The sequence below is a fragment of the Pleuronectes platessa genome, chromosome 1 (assembly GCF_947347685.1).
Source record: "Pleuronectes platessa chromosome 1, fPlePla1.1, whole genome shotgun sequence".
Classification (NCBI taxonomy): Eukaryota; Metazoa; Chordata; class Actinopteri; order Pleuronectiformes; family Pleuronectidae; genus Pleuronectes; species Pleuronectes platessa.
Window position 1 is genome coordinate 26,819,600 of NC_070626.1, and position 19,495 is coordinate 26,839,094.

At 44.7% G+C, this 19,495-nt stretch overlaps 1 protein-coding gene across 8 annotated transcripts in view; it reads left to right on the plus strand.

The window, feature by feature from the left end:
- The first annotated feature begins 515 nt into the window (after positions 1 to 515).
- Positions 516 to 19,495, plus strand: part of tle3b (TLE family member 3, transcriptional corepressor b) — a 29,242-nt gene continuing 10,262 nt past the window's right edge. Inside the window, exons 1-10 of one of the 8 annotated variants that reach the window (XM_053416723.1) lie at positions 516 to 909; positions 1,327 to 1,572; positions 2,159 to 2,259; positions 2,479 to 2,542; positions 3,920 to 3,964; positions 9,447 to 9,509; positions 10,554 to 10,658; positions 13,940 to 13,981; positions 16,535 to 16,739; positions 17,753 to 17,769. In XM_053416723.1, coding sequence (XP_053272698.1) covers positions 1,549 to 1,572; positions 2,159 to 2,259; positions 2,479 to 2,542; positions 3,920 to 3,964; positions 9,447 to 9,509; positions 10,554 to 10,658; positions 13,940 to 13,981; positions 16,535 to 16,739; positions 17,753 to 17,769 — 666 coding nt within the window. In that variant the 5' untranslated portion in view covers positions 516 to 909; positions 1,327 to 1,548. The remainder of the gene's footprint in view (positions 910 to 1,326; positions 1,573 to 2,158; positions 2,260 to 2,478; positions 2,543 to 3,919; positions 3,965 to 9,446; positions 9,510 to 10,553; positions 10,659 to 13,939; positions 13,982 to 16,534; positions 16,740 to 17,752; positions 17,770 to 19,495) is intronic. The other 7 variants (XM_053416818.1, XM_053416797.1, XM_053416896.1 and 4 more) reach the window with 7 other exon arrangements.

Consider the following 19,495-nt stretch of genomic DNA (forward strand, 5'->3'; position numbering starts at 1 on the left):
TTTAAAGGAACATGTAGTGGGTTTGAAACATCTCAACTTTATTGATAGAACTAAGTGTAGATGTGCACAGTTGGACACCGGCTGCTCCAGACCAGCTTCACGTGTGATTCCCTCACATGTGAACAACATATAAAAGCTCATGTTAAGATGCAGACAGTCTTCTCTTGCGTCATTTCTCCGTCTGAATGAACCGGAAGTCTCATTTAAAGTGTGTTTGACTTCTACTTGATGAAACTAAATCACCGACGTGCACAGATGCAGCGCGAGCTTCCAGAAGTGATGGTTATTTGAAGAAGCTGCAGATCCAAAATGGCGAAAGGGAGGGAGGAGGGTGTGTGTGTGTGGGTCTGTGTGGGGGGGGGGTGAGTGAGGTCACGGATCGTGGACCAATCGCAGCGTCGCGGCAGTGGTCGCCCCCACGTGGGAGCGCCAAGCCGCGATTGGCCGGCGCCGCCGAGCCAGTCCGCGGGCGCTGATTGGCTGCTCGCGCTGTGGGCTCCTCGTGCCAGGGAGCAGTGTGTGTGTGGTAGCGCGAGCGGCGGAGGAGCGGGTACGAGCTCGCGCTGTGTTTCACCGACGGACGACATTTTCTCTCAAAAAGCGTCGAGGAGCGTGAAAGAAGCGACACCCGGACTCACCGGAGGACTGCGCCGCCGCCGCCGGATCTAACGCCCGCTTTCTGCGAACTTGTCCGCGGGCAAACAACTCGCCCTGCGACCGAGGGACTTCCGACGTTTCAGCCGGACGGAGCCGACGCTCTTCTCCGCCGCGGGTCAACGACTCTCCCGAGGAGGAGGAGGAAGAGAAAAAGAAGAAAGAGACGCGGAGACGGACATTTTTTTTTCTCCAGCTCCCTTCGAGAGGATATTAAGTTTCGTGTCTGGATTATTTTCTGTACCTGAGACAAAGGTAAACACGGAGCGAGGCGCTAACGAGGCGGGAGGTGCGGGTGGAGGAGGAGGAGGAGGAGGAGGTGGTGGATGTTGTGGCTTCATGGCAGCGGCTCCTTGTTTTCTGATCTTCCCGGACACCGAAACACCCCCCGTGTGTGTGTGCGTGTGTGTGTGTCTGTGTGAGTGTGTGTGTGTGCGCTCCTGTTCGTGGAAGACATAGATTTTACGAGAAAACCCGTTGGTACCGTTTGGATCAACCGTCTCAACTTTGGGGGATTTATCCGTTTCGCTGCCATTAGTTGTTTCTAGATTAAGACACAATTTTTCTTTGATTAAACACTTTAAGTTTTCTTAGGATTTTTTTTTTTATAGGCTAAGTTTCGTGTCGGAGTCCGGCTCTTCAGCTGTGCCCCGTTTCTCTCTGTGTGTTCAGGTACGAAAACCAGGTGATCGCATCCAGCGGTCGGGGTCTGAGGGGCGCCGCCTCGAAGCCGAGAACAAGGCTTTGTCCGCCGCCATCGTGCGTGTGCGGGGGAGGGGGTGGCGGTGATTTTCCCGCACCTTCACTGGGACTACACGCTGACACTGCGAGAGAGAGAGAGAGAGAGAGCGAGCGAGAGAAACCACGCACATTATCTCGTGTTAAGGAGCCGACATGTATCCACAAGGCCGGCATCCGGTAAGTAGCTGTCTTTGTCACTGTGAATTGATGCAACCGCACCGCCCTTCACAACAGCCTAATTAGCTCGTCAGAGAGGAGCTGCTCATCCACACCTTACTATTTATGGTCTGCACCGCTGTGGCAGCGCACAAACTGGGAGATCGTGTTTTATTGGCAACCAGATCCACAGCAGATCCTATAGAAACACACTTTAATCCTCTTCTTGTTGTGCTGTTGCTGCATGTTTTAGTGCGACAAGGTTAATTGTGCTTGTTGCACAGCGAAATCCCACAACTGTGTTTGATTTAAAGTGTCTCACCCCCCCCCCCCCCCCCCCCCTGCATGTTTCTCCTCTGCTCACTGTGTAACATTACTTTGAGGCTGGATGAAGTGACCCTCCTCTCTGTCATGGCACATGTTGTTGAGTGAAAGCGGCTCCATCCCTCCGCCAGTCAGGGCTCAGGGGAAATGTGAGGACAAACCATCAAGAGAAAGAAAAGAAAGGGGGAGAGGGTGGAAGTGGCAGGAGAGACAGATGAGACTATTATCCCGGCTGTGATGGCGCTACTTACACCTGTGGTATTTCCAACCTTGCACTTTCCAGGCACCTCATCAGCCAGGGCAGCCTGGTTTCAAGTTCACCGTGGCCGAGTCCTGCGACAGGATCAAAGATGAGTTTCAGTTCCTGCAGGCCCAGTACCACAGGTAAGGATTGCCCCCCCGTACACAACGCTGTCTTCCTGGAAAGAATAGGAAGAGGAAGCTGCCTCTGTCTAGTTCCACTTTACTCACCAATTCTACACGGATGAAACATAAACATATCTATGTTCCATATTTAGTTTTTCTCATCTCCATAAATCAGTGGGTCAACTCTGTTGTTTAGCCATCACCAGAAATCAAACACAACTCTCCTTCTTTCTTCAGCCTTAAAGTGGAGTACGACAAACTGGCCAATGAGAAGACAGAGATGCAGCGCCACTACGTCATGGTAAGAGCGATCCTCATAAAGCTGTGAATCTGATTTACTAGCATATCCGCCTTTTTGCCCCAGGTGAACAGTCACAGGTGGTGCAGCCCCGGTGTTTTACAAAAACCATGTTAGCGTCTGTTCCTGCTCGCTGCTGTTGACTCACACCTGTGTTTTCATTGGATAAGGAGGTGGAGGGTGGGGGTGTGCGGAGAGGCAGCCGAGACTCTAGCATGGGGTCAAATGTCCAACTATTGATTGTGTGGTGTGACGACCCCCTCCCCGTGGCTCTGGCTCAGGGGTCCTCTTTATGACCCTCGGCCACCCCTCCCTAACACACCCAACATGACCCACTGGGGGTTAATGACTGGTCTGCTGGCTTTGCACATTAATCAGGGTTTCCTGTACTCTTTTATTTTTTCTTTTAATATCTCCTAAGTTGAACCGTGCGCTCGCTCAGACACTTTAGACACACCTAGGGGTTCTTAGATATTAGGTGACTTATGTCTTTTTCTCCAGCCATAAAGATAACAAAGTGCTTTCTGGGGCCAGGCGTTTTCTCCTTATAGGTGTTTAATTTCCATCAAAGCGGTGTGGCAGGTTGAATGTAAAATGGCTCAATAACTGTAATTAAATCAAATTACATTCAGTTCAGGGCTCCCCGGTGATCAGATAGACAATGAAATCTGTGCATGTGCAACGAAATCTCAACCCAAAGGTTATTTCTGATACAGCAAAAGCTGCATTGTGTGCACGGTAAAAAGATCAGCCTTTATCTTACAGGTGATGTGGCTAAGAGCTCACTCGTAGTTTGTGTACATGTGAGCTTATCTTGTTTGTACATGCAAGGAATTACTTTGCACTAACCAAGCGCAACAGTACGTTTGTTAAATATTATCTTCCTTGTGAGAAAGCAGAAGGTGGTGGGAGTAGCTGTAAAAATGGAAACTGTTTAGTGTGTGTTAGATAAACAAGACAAACTATTAAGTCTCAGTTTGTATCTGGTGGTGGGCTCACAAGCTTTTGGCACTCTGCAGCAGGTAATGTTGTTCTCAATAATAGCATTGGCTCTCCTCTTGGTTTCTGAAGCCATAGAAGTTTTCAACCTCTTTGGTTAATCAGTCATTGTGTTGTTTTTTTTAAAGCTTCACTCGAGTGTTGCAACATATAGTCGACTTCTCCTTTGTTGGTCATATCACCACCAAGTTTTTTTTATACAGCTTTGATGCATTAACATTCTCTGTTCCTCAGTCCACAAAAGTCAGATTCCTATTTTGTGTTGTACATGTAGTGTATCATGCAGTGGCACATCTTGCGTCTAATTACTTCTGTGATGCAATGTACAAATTAAAATCTGTTTGGAATTTTTTTTTGAATGTTTTCTCTTCTGTTTTACAGTACTACGAGATGTCCTATGGGCTCAACATTGAGATGCACAAACAGGTATGTAGCCATATCAGAGATGGTCTGTATAAATCCAAAACAATGTTGTTTTTTCCCCTTAGTGATTGAGGGATATTTACACACCTACTAACACACACACACATCGCTGACCTTAGTGTCTGCCCTCATCCTTAAATGCCATTAGGAGGGATACACATACCGGCTTCCTGTAGTGAAAATGCTGACAGGCTAAACAACACGAAGGGCGCGTTGCCTGATGGGGATGGTTTGATAAGATTAAAGTGAAGTATTTGGCAGACAGACTGAGAGAATGTGGTTTTGTGTGGTTTGTCCTTCTGTGTGTGTGTGCGTGTGCGCGCGGAGACATGTCTGCACCATTGTGTGACTGCCTCCCCAGTGCCAGCTGGGCTAAAAGCTCATTAGTTCAGCTGCCACCCAGCACTGGGCATCACGCTGCAGTGGAAAGACTTCTCCTGATGAACAGGGCTCAAATACCACCACACCCCCCCAATGAGTAGTTTCAGGCTACATCCACACTAATACGTTTCTGTTTTATCACAGTGATTGAACAGATGTAAAAGTAGTAAGAGTGATGCATTTAAAGACTAAAATGTAGTCGTGGGGACTCGGCATCAGTAGACTGGAGGCATGCAGGAACAGGGGGAGATGATAAAATCCTTTTATCTGCATTTTTCTTTTGTCTTAGCATAATCTTTTGTTTATTTAAAAATAGATTAAAGTTATTTCACGATGTCCCTCTTATCTTTGACACGTACATATCCATTCTCTAAGATTCCGTGATGCTTTCTGTTTCCCTCGCTCCTCCTCAGTTCTCCTCTCCCACCTCCTCCTGGTGCCCTTATGTCTTTTCATTATTTCCCTCCCTGCCGCCCCGATGGAGTGATGTGAATGATGGCCCTCGTGTCATTAGCTGTTTGATATGATGTATGAAAGTGGGAGTCTGTCAGAGAGGGAGAAGGCGAGACAGAGAGGTGGGGCGGAGGCGTCATGGCCCTCAGATCCAGAAGGTTAATGGCGTCAGTGGGAGGGGAGCCCAGTCGGAACAGCAGCACGCTGCACAATTCATCAGGTGTAGAGGTTTTTTGTAGGCATTGGGTATCTGTGTGGTGCTGCTATGTGTGCTAAGTAGGTGTGTTTTGTGTTTTTCATGGAGCTCGCTGCGACTCAACCCCCTCCCCATTCTTGAGCGTTTTCTGTCAGGCACTTATCACCAACAAGAAGGCTCAGGCGATGCTGGGTGGGGGTTGAGCTGGTTGTTGTGTGTTGATGCTGGTGGCAGTGGATGAGACAAGCGGGCAAACAGGAGGGATGGAAACAGGAGAGGAGTGAGAGGCTTCAGGGTAAATGGGTTAATCGACAAGTCCTCTCCCGTGCATCTTCTTTGTTTATCAATAAGCCCGGTGAAGTCGACGGAGTCCTGTGAATAATGCATGATTCCTGCCACCTCCCTCCCTCTCTCCCATCCCTGGTGAACGAGTGTTTTTGATGACATCAGCGAGAGGTAAACCGACAGCCCATAGCCGTCCCTGTTATTGGTAGGAAGAGAGGTGGGCTGGATTATTGGCTGCAGGCAGGCATATTACTCTGCTTGTGAAGAAGATTTATTGCAGTGAGAAAAAAGACGCGATAAACTCATTTTGTGTTGTTATAGCTACAAATCAGGATTGAAAAGCGAGGGAATGGGCACAAACACACACGTGCATATAAATAAATACTCACATCCCTTACATGGTAGCACCAGTTGTGACTTTACACAAACATTGTAATTCAAGTTCCGACAGACACAGCTTCCTGCTGATCTGAATGGTTTTGCTAGCACAGGGATCTGTGTGGCTGCTGGGGGGGGGTAATTTGTTTTGACAGTGTCTCTTATGATGGCAAAGAGTGCAGGGTGGAGGTAATCACCCTCGGTTGCTGTCAATAAGTGATTTTAATTAGCGCAGCTCATTAGGCTGCCTCAGCAACGTGCCCTGCTGACTTTCTGGTGGGGGATGCTTTGTTTTTCACTCCCTCTCTTCTCTGTTGTGGTCCCAGTTTATCGCTTGCCTTCGTTTTGATTCCAGCTCTCTTTGGTGAAATGAAAGAAAAAGGAACATGAGTAGAAAAAACATCAATCCAGGCAATTAACCATCAATTGATCATATTCCTTAATATGCTTTTTTTTTGTTTTTACCTTTCGGTAGCCATTTTGTTAATCGTGTTATGCATACCCATTTTCTCACCTCTTTGACTTAATGAGGGAAACCGAGAAAGTGCCTCATCAAGGAGTCATGTCCGTTTCCTGGATGAAGGATGAGGATGAAATGAGGAACAGGGGGAGGGAGAAAGAGAGCTTGTGCAAATGAATAATTTATACTGGATTCCTGGAATTGTTTGCCAAGGTGATGATGGCCGACCTCTCTCTAAGCCAAAACAAACTGACTATGAGAACACACACAGTCTCTCAAGGGAGGTTGACGAGGTTACTGGAGGCTGTGAGACACGCTTTATTTTGATAGCCAGGCTAGAGGGGCTGGTAGAACAGAGTTACACAATTAGTGTCTGGCCGTGCGAGTGTGTACTCAACCAGCTGATGATGGGTTTTGTGTGTCTGTGTTGATGTGGTGAAATGGAAGTAAATACTTGTGTGCGTATGTCAGTGCATTTGCATAATTCAAAGAAATATTGTGCATGTCATGAGGATTTTAACTCTTAGTGACATCGAACACAATCTGTTGGAAAACGGCCCATTTCCACTTGCTCCCCCTGCAGAGGAGGATGTCACTTCATTTCTACGTGTACCAGCTCAAAATAGAATGACATGCACATGCAAAATATTCTTCATGCATTTGTAATGAACCAGATACCTCTAAGTGCCTCGTTCCTCCTCTGCCCTGGCTGAGAAGATAATTCCCAAACAGCCATCTCTGCCCTCCTCCCATCATATGCCACTTGTTTTCCTCGCCAATTGAAAACTCGTCAGGGACTCTGCCCTCCACTTGGGGGCTAATGCCTGGAGCGACAAACAGCCAAATGGCTTTCAGCGCACCATAGACAGAGGGATGCAGTGGGGAGAGAGTGAGCCTCTCCAAGCTCTGGTGCTACTAGAGAACCCCGAGTACCTGTAATTGTGGAGCTGCAGTGAAAAGCTTCTGCTGGTTTAAAGGCTTCTGTTTTCACTGGCTTTAAGTGTCAATAAACTCTTTCCAGTGGCTGTGTCTGCACTAAAAGCTCTGTGAAAAACAGTGCCTCCAAATTAAAATTAGAGTCGTTGAGGAATGCTGCAAGTCATTCGATGTGATGTGTTATCGGTATTTTTTCCCCTTCAGTTTAGCTGTCAAAAGCTCATTTAAATAAGCCATGTGTCCATTTGGTCTCGTCACACGTGTGAACTGTGCCTGAGCAGAGCGGAGTGACTAAATGTGAAAAGCAAGGACAAGATGCAGCTGTGATTCAGTTTAGAGGTTTGACTGCCTGTCTCTCAGGTTGGTGTGTCAGTCATGTTTGGCCTCATGTTCTCTGAAAGTGTTGCTGAGAAATGACCAACAAAAAGTCCAACATCAGCAGTACAGTAGTTAGAGCTCAAACAGGATGTCCGCTCTATTGTTTTATTTCCTGTCTTCAAAGCAATAATTTAACTTTGGGGGGAATTTTCAAAGGAATTCAAGAGGTCAGGAACATTTAACCTAAAAAAAAGCATGGACCCGACTCAGCGTGGCCTCGACTCCCGAAACACCTGGCGCTGCAGCTCCTCTTTCAGAATGAACCGCTGAGTGAAACCTGTGTTTTTAGCAGTGTACCTGCATTCCACAGATGCTTTTGGCTTTAAGTGATTGCTATGGCGTGACGATTTGCTACGAACAATCAGACGGCTTTCGTTGGGAATTGGTTTGTGGTGAGGGTTTGCAATGTTGTTGTTCTAATAGTGTATCAGCATACCACGGTTTCCTACAAGCCCCATGTGGCTCCCCTTGCAGCCATTTCCAGAGAAGTGGTGTGATACTGAAACAATCTAATCCTACTGTGTGGCATTGTATCCAGCCCCCGCTAATGATGATGGTTTATGAGTCTCCATAGAGCTCTCTCCCTCCCTCCCACCCGCTCTCTCTCTCTCTATGCGTCCCCCCCGTGCAGCCTCTTCCCCACTCCCAGTTATCCCTCATTAATTTCCCGTGCCGATCAGATCGACAGGCCGAAAATTCAATTTAATGACCTGCCTCTGTGCTGCGCCTAATATGATTTTACAGGCTGTTCTGGTCAGGGCCCCAACCCAATTTACATAACGATCAGCCGTGCCAGATAGCGTTGCCCCAGCAACAGAGGAGGGGGAAGATGGGGGGGAGGAAGGAGGGAGGGCACAGAGGAGAGTAGTGGAGATTAGAATGGAGGGGTGTGAAGAAGGGTTTGGAGAAGGAAGGTAAGGGGGGGAGGGGAGGATGGAGAGAGAAAGCAGAGTGTGTCTAAGGTCAGGCAGGAGGTTGTGAGATAGTTCCTGACAGGCCAGTAAAGATCTGTCCCTCTCCTCTTCTGTCCTTCTTTTCCTGTCTCACCTCCTCCGAAATGGACAGAGTGACACAGACGTTGTGCAGAAGGCTACCGGCACCTCCCTCTCCTTTTCACTTGCTTTCTCCTCCTCCCTCCCCCCCTTTCACAGTCAAACAAGGTTAAGGGAGAAAATGAGTGGAATGCAGCAGCGTATAAAACGGCGGGAAAGACCTCTTCACCCCACACACACCTGCTGGGCTTTCACCCCTAATCTCTCAGAATCAATTAGTTCACCTCCCTCAGTTCAGTCAAACCACATTACCTTAGTGTCAAATCACAGGGTTTCACTTCACCATTCATCACCCCCACACAGCCCACCACCCCCATGTCCTTTATCCTGCTTTCTACTTTTGTGTGCCTCGTTTTTATGCCTTCCCACTCTCTGTGGAAAGTACAGATAAAGAAAAAGGAAATGGGTTTGGGCAAAATGTCTTGGGACGTTCGATCGCAGTAGACAGGCTGCATAGCACATCCATTTGTCCAAATCGAGCACAGTAAAGTGCTCGCTGTTTGTCGAGGCCTGTGGTATCATCTTACTCTCCCAGCTAATATTCCATGGTCGATACCAAAGATGCCTCTGATAGATAGGGCCAGAGAGTTAACCTGTCTGGTTCAGCATTCCCCACCCTGCTCTCTGTGGGCTGTAATTATGAAGTATGGACCTCATTAGGGTCTCTCCAGCCAGATGGCATTAGCATATTTCAGCCTCCTAATGAAATAAGACCTAATGGAAGCAGGAGAGAGAGGGAGGTGGATGGGGGGGGGGGGGGGATTTGTTCTAAGGCTGTCCTATTTTAGTTAAGAAATACATGGTCTACCCAGATGGAGGCTGGGCACATTTGTGTGTGTGTGTGTGCACAAACATGTGCCCTTTTGTATTATAGGTAGTTTAACTGCTTAATTACAGTGTTGCCCGTGGCATGCAGTACACTGAAGGACAATTATTCTAATATGTTCTCTCTCTCTCTGCCTACAGACTGAGATTGCCAAACGTCTCAATGCAATTCTGGCTCAGATCATGCCATTCTTGTCACAAGAGGTGAGTGTCAACCCCGCTAGCAGCATTTAAAGAATGTGAATGAGTGTCGTAACTGTACAGGAAACTGTGAAAGTGGCTTATTGTACAGAGACCCTCCCAATGACATATTAGATAAAGCAAGACATTCATTATAGCTTAATAGCAACAGAAACTGCCAATGTCTTAATGATGAAATGTAACTGAATCAAGTTTAAGCCACAAAACCACACTAACGTATTGGGATCATAAATCAAATAAAAATGTTAATTAGTTTAATCACTCACAATTATTAAATCATGCAGCTCCCATTTGGTCCACACCTTATTTAACCATCTGCCAAACAAAGTACAATTTTTTTTTTTTACATTATAATTCTGCCAAATCTACAGACTTTTTCTGAAGAACAAAGACAAGTTTAAACATGCAGTGAACAAAAAATGGCCATACCCATTTCTCAACAAGAGTTCTGTACGACTGGTATTTATTAACTATGATCACAATGTTTACACCAAAATTACCAGTATACCCAGTTTTGACGCGTGTCTTGACAGCGTTGCAAGATGTTAAGAAAAAATTGCTGTCGTTCCCACCATATTAAAAACCCAACGTACAAAAACATTCGTGGCTATTAATGGACCAATTCCTGTTATAACATAGCATAGGAAAATGTCTAGACTTCCAAAATAAAGAGGCAGAAACTGGAACATTCACCAGGTGTCATGTGCCCATCACTAAAGATCGGAGCCAGAGACAAAACCTGTATCTGCAGAGTCAGTTATTCTAGGAGTGGATGCTAAGTGTATCCATTAACATCACAGACAAAAAGCCAGATGTTAGTGGGTGTTAACAGGTTTTTCTACTAGTGGAAAAAGAGCTACAGCTGCAAAGGGTGTTTAGTTGACTGTAGCATCATTGACTCAAATGACTTCTGTGCATTATATTTTTGATTATCTCAGCTACAATGTTTTTTTTCTAGACTTGTGTATGTGAACCATGTTCTATCAGTCTTAAGTTATGAATGCTTTCCCATCAAGAGTCTCATCTGTGTGTTCATGTGTCCTGCAGCATCAACAGCAGGTGGCTCAGGCTGTTGAACGGGCCAAGCAGGTGACAATGACTGAGCTGAATGCGATCATCGGGGTACGTGGACTTCCCAATCTGCCTCTCACTGTGTGTATACCCCCTCTTCTTCCTTCATTTGACCCGAGGTCGGGGGCAATACTGCATGCATAGAGGAAAACGGCATATAGGCTATTCAAATAAGCTACATTACGCTCACAGGCTTCAGCTGAAGTGTTGTATGTCAAGGACAACCTGGGAAAGGGCAATACATTCCGGAGGAAAATAGAGGTGAAAAGGGAAAAAGAGAAGCTTAGTGTATTAATCTGCTTCCATTTTCCTCCTCCTCTTCTCCGTGGCATTTGAACGTTCATACTGAATACAAACTAGCCACGTGCCTCGTCCTCCCTCATGCAGACTTGCCCCCGTCTCCAGTGGTTTATCATGTTTTTATTTGAGTTGACAATGTTTGTAATGTGCTCTCGATGTGTTCAATGCTGTAATTCCACTGATTGTTGGCTATAGGCTGCAGTTCCTAACGGCTGCTCCGCTCTGATTTTCCCCGTCTCAGGCGGAGTCAAAGAACATCTGATACAGAGTAACACAGTCCAGGCTGAGATCAGATCATGGTGTTTTTCACGTTTCACTTTGGCTGCACTTTAATTACATAAAAGGTTCCAGCCAACAGGCTTACCTCTGCCTCTGACCCAATAGCAAGAGGAATTAGAGCTTTCAGGCTAGGACAAGCATTGTGATTGCAGCAGCGATTACAGCAGTATGGACTTCACAGGCACCGACCGTTTGTGAGGTGTCGTGGATAAAAGATTCAGGTCGGATTCAAGCAAAGTCGTCAAAGTTGGAGGAACAGGAGAATCAGAGTCTTCCAAAAGTCTAAAATTGAATAATCTGAAATTTAGGCCATTAAAAAGTCTTGAATATGTTCAAATATTGTGTGATAAACACGTTAAGATTGTTCTTCTGTTGCCCTTTAAAGAGCAATTTTCTTTGAGCAAGTAAAGTTTGTAACATCAAGTGTATTGTAGTTTTTTTTCTCAGCGATACAGAAATTTGTATGCTGTAATAAAAACTACAAAAAAGACCAACATGGAGCTCATAACTGATCCCCTACAAACACTCTGGGCAGAATTAATCTCAGTACACTCAGCTTGGTTGTAGGAAAGTCTATGGATACCTACCGTCTCTGCCTTTAACGTTTTAAGCCTTAAATTTCATTCATTATGGTCTCAGAAAGACTTAAATTTAACTTGTTGAAACCTGCAGAAACCCTGTGATAGATCATATGCTCACATTACTCCATGATGGTTACCCTCCCCCCCCCCCCCCCACTGATGGCGTTGAAGTCTCGTTATTTAGCCAGGCTAAATGGGCTACTTGTTTCTGTCACGTATTGTTTGCATTTTTATTAACGAGTGAAACTAGACATTAACAAACACTGTGGTATGTAGTCCCTTTTTAATTTGGCCATCTATTAGTGTCAATATTGGATTTCATTTGCATGTAACTGTGCACTTTGCAATTTCCCAGTTTGTTATCTGTAGTCATTATGACAAGACTGTTGTGAACCTTTTAATTTACTTTGGTACTACTCATCATACTCAAAATGAAGATGTGAATAATGTGGCATCATGTTTGATCTAATTCTCACCAGTTCATAAGGTTTTTAGCGCTAAGCTTTAAACTCAGTATCCATATAATAAAAGTTTAATGTCCTTAATTTGTAAATTTCATTTGAGAGCATCTGTGGAAAACTAAACTTTATTAGAAGAAGCACTTCAAAATTCAGTTCCTGACCTTTTAATTGTAGCCACAACCCTTGAACACAAACAAACTCCACTCTGGCTAAAAATACTTTTTAGTGATTTCTTCCATCTGCTTTAGTTTAAAAAAGAGGGAGAAGGTTAGCTGCTTTCTAATAGCCAGCTTGGACCCAGATGGAGAACTGACCCTTTTGATTAGCCCTCTGTAGCAGAGGTTAGTTAGCAGTTAGCTTGTCCCAGTGGTAGGGGGTCAAGTCTAATGAGAGGCGGATATCGAAATTCGATTAAGGTAAATGAGCCAGGAGCACAACCTCCAGTTTTCAAGGTAATTACTTCCTATTTCCTCCTGCTTCTTTTTTTTTTTTAAACCTGGCTCAGTGAGACTGTCTACAACAGGAGTGACCCTGTCTCCATTAAGGGTTGGCAGGGCCAGATGCACATGCACAAACAAACACATGGAAGGACATGGGAAGTGATCAATCTCCAGGTCCCCGCGGTGTGAGACTTGTCAGTAAAGTCTCAGGCTACATCCATAACACTCCGTTTTCATTTGCGTCGTCCAACTTAAACAGACGTAAGTGTTTTGGCTATGGATCAGTTTTAATCCCGGTTCCCATACCCTTATTTAAATGACTTAACGACTAATTTAACGATGAAAAAAAGTCGCAACCCTATGTTTATTTTTTAATAAAGCATTTGTACAAATATTTGAAATATAATACAATCCCTATAAAAATCTACCTGTAGTGAAAAGAAAAGGCAAATTCAAAAGTAGGTCTATTTACCTGACGCTGTGACGGTTAGTTGCTCCCTGGCATCAGGACATATGAGAGTAATTTCACAAGTGATGCACTGTCCAAATTAAACAAGTTGTTAATGCCATCATTTAATTTTTAGAAATGTCAACACAATGTTTGCCTGATATAATAAATTTCCCAAAAATATTGTCTATGACACCAACTGAACTGAGCACAAAGACAAAGATGCAAACAGGCTTCACGCTCCTGCCCTGGTTTCGCCAGAGGTGAGACATGAGTTTGATTTGACAAGTGTCGGGGCTGTCGTCTCATTTCCATAATTTCCACACAGGGTGAGATTGTGCTTCGGTAATGGTTAACGAGTCAGTTACAGGTGGGGGGCTGCTTCTCACCAACCCTTGCACAAATGCTAATCTGTAGAACACAGCTTTTACACTGCCTGGTTTAGTCTGTGATGTCACACTGCTTCATTTCCTCACAGTGATCTCCTTTGTGAAAGAAAATTTGCATGTGAAGCTCATATTTCCATGTGGTTTGAGTGTGTATACAGAGTTAGATTAATTTACATCCACACGTTTGTTGCCAACAGTTTGCAGTTCTCCTTTTCCCAAACAGTTAATTTCCAAGTAAAAAGCTGCTTCAACCGTATTAAATGTTAATATTGTTGGTTTTTCTTTGTTGATCTAAATGCTTCACCTCAGACTCTTTTCTTTTCTTTTTTATAAACGAAATAATCAAAAGATCAATGAAGAAAAATGCAGATAAAGTGATGAAATAACAGTTATAATATTTACTACCCATGGCTTGTTGCTTGTATAATTTCTGGCTGAATCTCTCCCTCTCTTCTCTGACCCAGCAGCAGCAGCCGCCGCCTCATAGTGCCTATCCAGCCTTCATGGTCAGTGTTCAGGGATGTTACGGGACATAGAGGCTACATCCACATTACTGCGTTTTAGTTTTACAACACATCAGTGTTGCTACATTTGAGCCTATTGCCTAAAACTGAGAAGTTTAAAAGCGCGGTTGGCCCCATTTTAGTTTGAAATAAATGCAGAAAAACTCCACCTAATTGTAGGTTCATGAAAATAATCCCTTATCTTACTTCTCACCATGTGGTAACAACCAACTGCAGAGTAGACAATCTACTTTGTGTTTTCACAGACCCGCACATGAGCAGTGTATGCAAATGGGCATGGTCATGTTTTCAGACATGCTGGTGGCGATTATTACTGATGCTAATACGCTCAAGTGGTTGGAGATCAAAACAGAAACGTATTAGTATGGATGTAGCCAGAGAAACTCTTTTGCATTGCTTGCTGGCAGCCTAACACACGTCTTTGTGAAGGGAGTTGATGATACCCCTTGAAGACCACAACTTGGGTGTGTTTGGGTGTATTTTTGGCATCTTTGTGTGTTATCTGTCTTACTCGGGGGTCAGACACGTGACAGCGCGTTTCTTTAACCGACGGCATAGATCGAAAACCCGTCGTGTCCATCCTACTCAGACGAGTCAGCTCGGTGTTTAGCAGAAGGTTGTTGTCTAATCTTTCTCGCAACGACTGAAGAGAATGTGTTTGAGTACAGAAGACGAGTAGGTAATGTGCCGATCGTTGCCAGACTTATTGAGCCGGTGTGCCAGCTGGTTTGTGCCGCGACTGTTGATGCTTGTTCCACCTGACAGTACAGTTCTGCAGGGAGCCAGCTTCGCCTAGTTAACTTTAATTGCCTGTTTCCTGTGGAAGTTGCCTGAGCTGAAGCGGCATTTACACATAATGAAAAAAGATAAGTGTGAAAGGAAGCCAGCTCTTTATCCATGAATATTGAATTGGAAGCAATTTATTTTCTGAAATTTTCTCTACCCCCCCCCCCCCCCCCGCTACCTCCCACTCCCCTTCCCTCGTCCCTCCTCGCTCCTCTCCTCAGCCATAGCTTGCTAATGAGGCTTCTTGATAATGATCCCTGCACGCTTTTCCTCATTAGGCACACTCAATAGGGACGTCCCTGCCTCAATCCCTTGCTCGCTCTCTCTTTCATTCTCTTGTTATTTTTTCTGATTCTGCCGCCCGCCCCCCCCCCCCTCTTCTTGTTCTGGCTGCCCCCTTTCTCTCTCTTTCTCTCCTTTTTTTTTTTTTTTTGCTCGGTTTCCCTTTTACACAACAAATAGGCTGCCGGGCACACCAGCACAATATCGATTAACAATGCCGCCCCTCGGTTGCTTATATCCATTGTGCGATTTCAGGTCCAGCTCCACATAATGAGCTGACTGAGTAATGGCCAGCTGCTAAATAAACCTTTAAATGTGCTAAGCCACTACATATAACCTTGTCTGGTTTTTTCCCCCTGTCGTGTAATGAATGTATGGATGAGGTTATTGAAGTTCTATCTAGCAAGCAGAATAGCAATCATGTTTTTTTCTCTTTTTTTTAGAGAGGCAGTTGATGGATGTGCTAAGTGTTATTTAACCTTGTTTTAAAGCACTTGCTTCCCTCTTGCCTGAGTGGCTATTTAACTCCTGTCTATCTACTCACTCCTCTCTGGTTGCCTCTCACGCAGATATTCATGGCCTCTTGGGAGGTGTGAGAGAGTGTGTCTGTGCTTAACAGCGTTTTGCTAGAGAGTGGGCATTTCTGCTTGCTTGGTTTTCCAGAAGGCTTTCAAATATAGATCTATTGATTTAGATTTTTTTTTGTAACAGTTCCAGCTATGATTGAGGCGCAGACTTTGGGGGAAAGTGTTCCGTATCCCTTCTCGACCAGCGGGAGACATGTCGTCAAACATGGTTGTCACATGAAGGTCTTGTATCCTCAGACAGAGACAACAGGCAGTTTGTAGAGCAGCAGCGATGAGTGTGGCAGGGTTGTAGTGAGTGAGGTGTGATATGAGAGGAGAAACACATCTGTCATGTAAACCTGGAGGCAGTGTTTCATAGGCTCGACACTGAGGAGCATCCATGTGCAGACGTTCGCTCAGAGCTGTGTCAGTCGACCATTCTTTTATTCAATGCACAGAATGAATCTACAACAGTTTAACTTATTTATTAACGTCTTATTCTTCACTGTGAGAAAGAAATGTGACCGTGCCCTATGATGTGTTAATGATGCAAAGACAAATGCTTAAGATGATGACTGTGAGATAAATTAAAGACTAATACCAATTAACAAATGTATTCTACTGTTTCAGTTAATCCAGCATGTTGAAGCAGATGATAACTACACTGTTTATCTGCAGATACAAACTGAATCAGTTCTTTCCCTCAGACAGTGAATGAGCTGGAACAGCATGTTGGGAGTCGTCGTCATTCGGCTATTATGCATAATCGCTTTGGCCTTGGACTAAATATTGTCAGATCCAGCTGTAACGCTGGAGTAGAGTGCGATCATTCACATATTCTCTTCCCAGCCGACCCATTTGTCCTCTGTCTTGTCTCTTGTCTCTCTGCATTTGTTTATAGCAGCAGCAGCTCCAGGCCCAGCACCTCTCTCACGCCGCCCACGGCCCCCCGATCCAGCTGCCCCCTCACCCCTCAGGCCTGCAGCCGCCTGGCATCCCCTCTGTGACAGGCGCTGGCTCCGGCCTGCTGGCTCTGGGAGCTCTTGGCAGTCAGGCCCACCTGCCTGTAAAGGATGAGAAGAACCACCACGACCTGGAGCACCGAGGTGAGGAGCACAGCCAGCCGCACAAACTGCCCGAAGCATTTTACTGCTGATTGTAACTGCCAAGAACAGGTCTTACCAGCCAGACACATTTATCATAAGAAACATGTCGCTGTATGTTTTAAAACTAAGTGTTTGTGCACAGAATTACTGGGTGAGGAAATATTTATAAGGGTCATTTTATTTGGCTTTAATATAATATAGTTTAATGTGAAAATAGTTTATACCTACATCACGAAACAGGAAAGAAGGAAATTGTAGATGTTTGCACACTCGAGGATAAACACATTTTAATAGCATGCAAAAATAGACAGTGTAGAACTGTTCAGTTTGGATGTTGATAGTAATGTTGGTGTAATTTAAAGGAGATTTAAATAACAACCTGTATCTATATTTTTGTCATTAAATGTTATGATACCAATTAGTGAGTCAACGTTTAAACAGGAATTTGATGTTATTAATGGATTTATTAATGATTATATAAGCGACAATAGATAAAATGTAAGTAAAGATTATCTACTAAACCTTTGTCACTTTCTCACACACCATCAGGTCAGCTGTTTAACAGAGAATCAACTATAAATGGTCTTGTTTGAGTCATCTGTCATTTTTAGGTTTAAATCAGGTGCAGTTGTAAATGTATATCTCTAAACGTGGACTTGGTCCCACAGTCTGTACCCAGACTTCCAGGGATCAACTTGTCTGTTTACGTGATGAACTGAAAACCTGATAAAGATAACGTTATTGAGAACAATCACCAGGTTTTTACAACCTGTCAACCTAAAGACAAAGTTCATAGAGATATATAATGCATGAACTTGTGAACTTATGAAAGATATAAAGTGGTAACAACATGAATGATGCTGACTTACACATTAGAGCTTTGTTTAACCTGAATAATAATTGTCATGTGATTGAATCTCTCATATGTGGTGACACTCGTACTAATTTGTGTTTTGCCTTTCTCTCTCCTGGACCCTCATCTTTTCACTCACCTCTGGCCATTCCTCTGAAAGAGCGCGAGTCGAGCACGGTATGTTGACTCTGCTTCTCCTGTGTGTGTGTGTGTGTCTTGACTTTGTCGGCCCCCGGCTCTCTGTGTGTGGCGTTCAGGTGTACTTTACAGACCTCAGCTTCACTGCTCAGTAGAAATTAATGCTCTGTGCATAAGAACATACACATTTTTGTACTCCGGGAGGTATAAGCTGACTGAAATCAAATAATTAAGTCTGGTCAAATAAGCCAGTGCCATCTAATCTTGGTGGAAACTGATTGCGATCACTGGGTGCAGATTAATTGTCGGCTACCTCCTTTAATTTCAGCACAATTAAAAATGACTTTGACTCCTTTTCTTTCTTCACCTCTGTAGAGGATTTACTGTTGCATGTGTCTGATACCTGACTCCTTTTCATCTCTTTATCTGCCTCTCTCCTTTTATTTAGCGTATATCTTTATTTTCTGCTCTCTCTTCTTATCTCTTCTCTTATCCTCTTCTGTCCCCCCCGTCTCTCTCTCTTCCTTCTCATGTTAAAGTCCCTGTTTATTGGACTGGCTTAAAGCTCTCAGTTAGCTGGAGCAGAACGCTCTGTTGGATCTGGTCGACCAGATTGAGTTCCCATTGACTGGCCGTCCTGAATAGGGCCACTCATGTCTGAAGGGAACCCAAACTCTCATCTCGTATGGTGACGAGCGGCTGCCAACTCTACCTCACCTAATCTCTCCACCGCCGTGCCTCCTTCCCAGTGCACACACACGCACATGCAGAGTCTTCCTGTCCTGTTGTCTCAGGTCATCTGATACCGAAGTTGGAGACAAGCGCAGGGTTATTGAGTCCAGGCAGTCCTTTAAAGGTCACAGGCGCAGATTCATAGTCGGGCTGTCATGATGTCAGAGATTTCTGTCCGTCAGGCAGCTTCGTCACATCGAGCTGCTCAAGAACGGTTCTTGTTGCTTTCTTTTCCACAACTGTAGCTGAGTAAATGTCAATATTTTGACACTGGAAGAACGGGGTGTGAAAAGGGCAGAAAGCTGCGAGGCCAAGGCAGGGCCAGCTACTGAAGGGAGTGCTATTAGTGTGTGTGTGTGTTTGTGTGTGCCACTTACTGCGCAACCCCAGTGTGTTGTTTTTTATTGTGACTCTTCTTGGCTCGTGAAGTTTCTTTTAACGTCATACTTTCACTCCGACTACATCCACACAACTACGTTTTCCTCTTGTGTAGAATGCAACGTGGATAATCACTTACAAGCTTATAAGTTATATTCTTAATTTTACAAGGATATTACTGCATGTGTAGGAGACGAGCTCTTGTTTAAGCTGACACCCAAATGCTTCCTGTGTAAGCGAGAGGTCACATGATATGCATTCCCAGGCATGTTGGTATGGACGGGGATTAAAACTGATACTGAGCCAAAACGCTTGTGTGGACAGTCTGTTTTGCAGTAGTTTGGATGAAGCATAAAACTATTCTTGTGGTTTTTCTTTTTTAACCACAACAGCAGCTGAGCATTGTCCATATTTTTTGAAGGAGGCAGTGTGGAAAGGGCAGAAGGCTTCTTGGTTGGCTGAGACCTTCAGGAAAAGTCTGACTCCCAGTGTGGAGGCAGGGCCAGTTTCTGAAGGGGGTGCTATAAGTATGCCTGTGTGCCATTAACTGCCCAACCACAGTGTTTTTTTAAAATTTGCTTCTCTCCACTCTCCTTGGCTCAGGAGGTTGTTGCTTTTTAATGTCACCCTTTCACTCAGTTTTCAGGCTGTTGCC